At 45.0% G+C, this 7,731-nt stretch overlaps 1 protein-coding gene across 1 annotated transcript in view; it reads right to left on the bottom strand.

Annotated features, from left to right (window-relative positions):
- abcc12 (ATP-binding cassette, sub-family C (CFTR/MRP), member 12) overlaps positions 1-7,731 on the bottom strand; it is a gene marked incomplete at its 5' end in the record, with an annotated part of 92,532 nt that overhangs the window by 61,175 nt on the left and 23,626 nt on the right. Inside the window, 2 exons of the mRNA XM_084197392.1 lie at positions 1,323-1,471; positions 4,350-4,497. Of these exons, the coding sequence (XP_084053518.1) occupies positions 1,323-1,471; positions 4,350-4,497 (297 nt within the window). The remainder of the gene's footprint in view (positions 1-1,322; positions 1,472-4,349; positions 4,498-7,731) is intronic.

Below are 7,731 nucleotides of genomic sequence, written 5' to 3' on the forward strand. Positions count from 1 at the left end.
AGCTAAAGGCCTTTCATTAGGTACTACTCACTGCTGACTATGTTAGCCTGCTGAGCTAAAGCCTAGGCATTACGTACTACTCACAGTTGAGGGGCTGAGGGACAGCGCTAGTAGGGTATGGGCTACGAATGTGAGGATGACAATGTTAGCCAGCTGAGCTAAAGCCTAGGAATTAGGTACTACTCACAGCTGACTGTTAGCCCGCTGAGCTAAAGCCTAGGCATTACGTACTACTCACAGCTGACTGTTAGCCCGCTGAGCTAAAGGCCTTTCATTAGGTACTACTCACAGCTGACTATGTTAGCCTGCTGAGCTAAAGCCTAGGCATTAGGTACTACTCACAGCGGACTATGTTAGCCTGCTGAGCTAAAGCCTAGGCATTACGTACTACTCACAGCTGACTATGTTAGCCTGCTGAGCTAAAGCCTAGGCATTACGTACTACTCACAGCTGACTATGTTAGCCCGCTGAGCTAAAGCCTAGGCATTACGTACTACTAACTGCTGACTGTTAGCCCGCTGAGCTAAAGCCTAGGCATTACGTACTACTAACTGCTGACTGTTAGCCCGCTGAGCTAAAGCCTAGGCATTACGTACTACTAACTGCTGACTGTTAGCCCGCTGAGCTAAAGCCTAGGCATTACGTACTACTAACTGCTGACTGTTAGCCCGCTGAGCTAAAGCCTAGGCATTACGTACTACTAACTGCTGACTAATATGTTATTAGGACTACGCATTAGGTATACTACTGACTATGACTAGACTATGTTAGCCCTATGAGCTAAAGACTATAGGCATTAGATACTACTCACTTCAGAGGTGATGAGGGGCAGGCCCAGCAGGGTGTTAGGACTAGGGATTAGGACTAGGGATTAGGACTAGGGATTAGGACTAGGGATTAGGACTACATTCACATTTACATTTACGTCATTTAGCAGACGCTCTTATCCAGAGCGACTTACAAATTGGTGCATTCACCTTATAGCCAGTGGGATAACCACTTTACAATATGTTTTTTTTTGGGGGGGGGTTGAAGGATTACTTTATCCTATCCCAGGTATTCCTTAAAGAGGTGGGGTTTCAAGTGTCTCCGGAAGGTGGTGAGTGACTCCGCTGTTCTGGCGTCGTGAGGGAGCTTGTTCCACCATTGGGGTGCCAGAGCAGCGAACAGTTTTGACTGGGCTGAGCGGGAACTATGCTTCCGCAGAGGAAGGGGGGCCAGCAGGCCAGAGGTGGATGAACGCAATGCCCTCGTTTGGGTGTAGGGACTGATCTAGGGATTAGGACTAGGGATTAGGACTAGGGATTAGGTATACTACTCACTTCAGAGGTGCCGAGGGGCAGACCCAGCAGGGTGTGGACTACGAAGGTGAGGATGGTTGCCAGGGTGGGGATGATGGTTGTGATGGAGGAGTTAATACTCTGGGTGTAGCCGGCCGTCTCCAGCAGCTGCTTCTCATTCTTCCTGATGTCTGATGGGGAAACACAGGAGGGCAGATATGGTCTGCGTCCCAAATTTACATTTTACATTACATTTTACATCATTTAGCAGACGCTCTTATCCAGACAGTGAGAGACTTATTTCTGGAAAGGTGGATTTTTAGAAGTAGAAGTTCACACTGTCTGATTTTCAAGCAAATTTACTTCAGGACTGAGACTAGACCACTCAACAACACTCAACACCTATTGGAAAGCCATTCTGGTGAGTCTTTTGCATTAAAAATGTGTGTTATTGTCTTGCTGAAAAATAAAACTATCCCAGGGTCTAGTTTTCAGAAGACTGAGGCAGATTTCCCTCTAACTCTCTACCTGGGCTTTGCTCCTTTCATATTTATTTTGATCCTGACAAACTCCCCAGTCCCTGCCGATGACAAGTATACCCATAACATGATGCTGCCACCACTCTGTGTTGGTTGTATTGGATTTGACCCAACCCTGTAGTTTTTAATGTAATGTATTTGCAGTGTTGTCTTGCAGTATTATTTAACAGCCTTGTTGCTAACAGAATAGATGATTTGGAGTGGATTTTTTTTTTAACACCGGCTTCTTTTTTTCACTTTGTTATACAGGCCAGTAAAATGCAGTGAATGCACTGTTGTTGATCCCTCTGTATTGTGGTGGCAGCATCATTTTACATTTACATTTTTGTCATTTAGCAGACACTCTTATCCAGAGCGACTTACAGTTAGTGAATACATATATATATATTTTTTTTTTTTCTTTTCATATTTTTTTAATTTTTTTATTTTTTTTTATACTGGCCCCCCATGGGAATCGAACCCACAACCCTGCCGTTGCAAACGCCATGCTCTATCAACTGAGCTACATCCCTGCCGGCCTTTCCCTCCCCTACCCTGGACGACGCTGGGCCAATTGTGCGCCGCCCATGAGTCTCCCGGTCGCGGCCGGCTGCGACAGAGCCTGGATTCGAACCAGGATCTCTAGTGGCACGCAGTGCCTTAGACCACTGCGCAACTCAGGAGCATCATGTTATGAATATGCAAGAAGCAAAGCCCAGGTAAAAAGTTAGAGTGGAACCTGCCTCAGTCTTCTGAAAACTAGACCCTAGGAATAGGGTTGTATTTTTCTGCGGGACAATTACACACGTCTTTATGCAGAATACACATCAGAACGGCTTTCCAAGAGGTGTTGCGTGTTCTAGTCTCAGTCCTGACTTAAATCTTCTCAAAAAAGACAAGGTTTAAATATCGCTGTCCATCAATGATTCCCGACCAAATATACAGAGTTTGAGAAATTGTGACGAAAACAATGAATATATGTTTCCCTAAGAGTTGTGCAGATTTGGTAGAATCGTATTCCAAATGATTCACAGCTGTACTGGCTGCCAAAGGCTTACACCAAGTATTAACTCTGATATTTATTTTTATTTCATTAATTTTTGTGGAACATTTTCTAAAACTTTCTTTCACTTAAGAAAATGTGGATTAGGTTGTGTAGATCTGTAGGATAAAAAAAAATGTATTTAATCAATCAATAAATCAATGTCTTGATAAGGCCCTATGACTTGCATTGTGTATATTATCAGTACATTGTAATTGGCCAATAAACACCTTCGGTATCCTCTCAAGATACCTTCTTAACATCCTGTGGTGACCCTACTCTTCCTTACCGGTTCAGTATCCTCTCAAGATACCTTCTTAACATCCTGTGGTGACCCTACTCTTCCTTACCGGTTCAGTATCCTCTCAGGATACCTTCTTAACATCCTGTGGTGACCCTACTCTTCCTTACCGGTTCAGTATCCTCTCAGGATACCTTCTTAACATCCTGTGGTGACCCTACTCTTCCTTACCGGTTCAGTATCCTCTCAGGATACCTTCTTAACATCCTGTGGTGACCCTACTCTTCCTTACCGGTTCAGTATCCTCTCAGGATACCTTCTTAACATCCTGTGGTGACCCTACTCTTCCTTACCGGTTCAGTATCCTCTCAGGATACCTTCTTAACATCCTGTGGTGACCCTACTCTTCCTTACCGGTTCAGTATCCTCTCAGGATACCTTCTTAACATCCTGTGGTGACCCTACTCTTCCTTACCGGTTCAGTATCCTCTCAGGATACCTTCTTAACATCCTGTGGTGACCCTACTCTTCCTTACCGGTTCAGTATCCTCTCAGGATACCTTCTTAACATCCTGTGGTGACCCTATTCTTCCTTACCGGTTCAGTATCCTCTCAGGATACCTTCTTAACATCCTGTGGTGACCCTACTCTTCCTTACCGGTTCAGTATCCTCTCAGGATACCTTCTTAACATCCTGTGGTGACCCTACTCTTCCTTACCGGTTCAGTATCCTCTCAAGATACCTTCTTAACATCCTGTGGTGACCCTACTCTTCCTTACCGGTTCAGTATCCTCTCAAGATACCTTCTTAACATCCTGTGGTGACCCTACTCTTCCTTACCGGTTCAGTATCCTCTCAGGATACCTTCTTAACATCCTGTGGTGACCCTATTCTTCCTTACCGGTTCAGTATCCTCTCAGGATACCTTCTTAACATCCTGTGGTGACCCTACTCTTCCTTACCGGTTCAGTATCCTCTCAGGATACCTTCTTAACATCCTGTGGTGACCCTACTCTTCCTTACCGGTTCAGTATCCTCTCAGGATACCTTCTTAACATCCTGTGGTGACCCTACTCTTCCTTACCGGTTCAGTATCCTCTCAGGATACCTTCTTAACATCCTGTGGTGACCCTACTCTTCCTTACCGGTTCAGTATCCTCTCAGGATACCTTCTTAACATCCTGTGGTGACCCTACTCTTCCTTACCGGTTCAGTATCCTCTCAGGATACCTTCTTAACATCCTGTGGTGACCCTACTCTTCCTTACCGGTGATTTTCTTCTCGAAGGAGGTCTCCCAGGCATACATCTTGATGAGTTTGATGCAGGTGAGAACCTCGTTCATGGTGCGGACACGAGTGTCTGTGATGCTCACCGCTTTCCTCCTGAACACTTGGATCAGTCTGGCCATGGCAAACTACAGACAACACAACAACATACTGGTCAGTCTGGCCATGGTAAACTACAGACAACACAACAACATACTGGTCAGTCTGGCCAAGGTAAACTACAGACAACACAACAACATACTGGTCAGTCTGGCCATGGTAAACTACAGACAACACAACAACATACTGGTCAGTCTGGCCATGGTAAACTACAGACAACACAACAACATACTGGTCAGTCTGGCCATGGTAAACTACAGACAACACAACAACATACTGGTCAGTCTGGCCATGGTAAACTACAGACAACACAACAACATACTGGTCAGTCTGGCCATGGTAAACTACAGACAACACAACAACATACTGGTCAGTCTGGCCATGGTAAACTACAGACAACACAACAACATACTGGTCAGTCTGGCCATGGCAAACTACAGACAACACAACAACATACTGGTCAGTCTGGCCATGGTAAACTACAGACAACACAACAACATACTGGTCAGTCTGGCCATGGTAAACTACAGACAACACAACAACATACTGGTCAGTCTGGCCATGGTAAACTACAGACAACACAACAACATACTGGTCAGTCTGGCCATGGTAAACTACAGACAACACAACAACATACTGGTCAGTCTGGCCATGGTAAACTACAGACAACACAACAACATACTGGTCAGTCTGGCCATGGCAAACTACAGACAACACAACAACATACTGGTCAGTCTGGCCATGGTAAACTACAGACAACACAACAACATACTGGTCAGTCTGGCCATGGTAAACTACAGACAACACAACAACATACTGGTCAGTCTGGCCATGCTAAACTACAGACAACACAACAACATACTGGTCAGTCTGGCCATGGCAAACTACAGACAACACAACAACATACTGGTCAGTCTGGCCATGGTAAACTACAGACAACACAACAACATACTGGTCAGTCTGGCCATGGCAAACTACAGACAACACAACAACATACTGGTCAGTCTGGCCATGGTAAACTACAGACAACACAACAACATACTGGTCAGTCTGGCCATGGTAAACTACAGACAACACAACAACATACTGGTCAGTCTGGCCATGGCAAACTACAGACAACACAACAACATACTGGTCAGTCTGGCCATGGTAAACTACAGACAACACAACAACATACTGGTCAGTCTGGCCATGGTAAACTACAGACAACACAACAACATACTGGTCAGTCTGGCCATGGTAAACTACAGACAACACAACAACATACAGTTACTAGTCAGTCTGGCCATGGTAAACTACAGACAACACAACAACATACTGGTCAGTCTGGCCATGGCAAACTACAGACAACACAACAACATACTGGTCAGTCTGGCCATCGTAAACTACAGACAACACAACAACATACTGGTCAGTCTGGCCATGGTAAACTACAGACAACACAACAACATACTGGTCAGTCTGGCCATGGTAAACTACAGACAACACAACAACATACAGTTACTAGTCAGTCTGGCCAAGGTAAACTACAGACAACACAACAACATACTGGTCAGTCTGGCCATGCTAAACTACAGACAACACAACAACATACTGGTCAGTCTGGCCATGGTAAACTACAGACAACACAACAACATACTGGTCAGTCTGGCCATGGTAAACTACAGACAACACAACAACATACAGTTACTAGTCAGTCTGGCCATGGTAAACTACAGACAACACAACAACATACTGGTCAGTCTGGCCATGCTAAACTACAGACAACACAACAACATACTGGTCAGTCTGGCCATGGTAAACTACAGACAACACAACAACATACTGGTCAGTCTGGCCATGGTAAACTACAGACAACACAACAACATACTGGTCAGTCTGGCCATGGCAAACTACAGACAACACAACAACATACTGGTCAGTCTGGCCATGGTAAACTACAGACAACACAACAACATACTGGTCAGTCTGGCCATGGTAAACTACAGACAACACAACAACATACTGGTCAGTCTGGCCATGGCAAACTACAGACAACACAACAACATACTGGTCAGTCTGGCCATGGTAAACTACAGACAACACAACAACATACTGGTCAGTCTGGCCATGGTAAACTACAGACAACACAACAACATACTGGTCAGTCTGGCCATGGCAAACTACAGACAACACAACAACATACTGGTCAGTCTGGCCATGGTAAACTACAGACAACACAACAACATACTGGTCAGTCTGGCCATCGTAAACTACAGACAACACAACAACATACTGGTCAGTCTGGCCATGGTAAACTACAGACAACACAACAACATATCGGTCAGTCTGGCCATGGTAAACTACAGACAACACAACAACATACTGGTCAGTCTGGCCATGGTAAACTACAGACAACACAACAACATACTGGTCAGTCTGGCCATGCTAAACTACAGACAACACAACAACATACAGTTACTAGTCAGTCTGGCCATGCTAAACTACAGACAACACAACAACATACAGTTACTAGTCAGTCTGGCCATGGTAAACTACAGACAACACAACAACATACTGGTCAGTCTGGCCATGCTAAACTACAGACAACACAACAACATACTGGTCAGTCTGGCCATGGTAAACTACAGACAACACAACAACATACTGGTCAGTCTGGCCATGGCAAACTACAGACAACACAACAACATACTGGTCAGTCTGGCCATGGTAAACTACAGACAACACAACAACATACTGGTCAGTCTGGCCATGGTAAACTACAGACAACACAACAACATACTGGTCAGTCTGGCCATGGCAAACTACAGACAACACAACAACATACTGGTCAGTCTGGCCATGGCAAACTACAGACAACACAACAACATACAGTTACTAGTCAGTCTGGCCATGCTAAACTACAGACAACACAACAACATACTGGTCAGTCTGGCCATGGCAAACTACAGACAACACAACAACATACCGGTCAGTCTGGCCATGGTAAACTACAGACAACACAACAACATACTGGTCAGTCTGGCCATGGTAAACTACAGACAACACAACAACATACTGGTCAGTCTGGCCATGGCAAACTACAGACAACACAACAACATACTGGTCAGTCTGGCCATGGCAAACTACAGACAACACAACAACATACAGTTACTAGTCAGTCTGGCCATGCTAAACTACAGACAACACAACAACATACTGGTCAGTCTGGCCATGGCAAACTACAGACAACACAACAACATACCGGTCAGTCTGGCCATGGT

This window comes from Coregonus lavaretus (genome assembly GCF_964263955.1).
Source record: "Coregonus lavaretus genome assembly, contig: HAP1_SCAFFOLD_686, whole genome shotgun sequence".
NCBI classification, from domain to species: Eukaryota; Metazoa; Chordata; class Actinopteri; order Salmoniformes; family Salmonidae; genus Coregonus; species Coregonus lavaretus.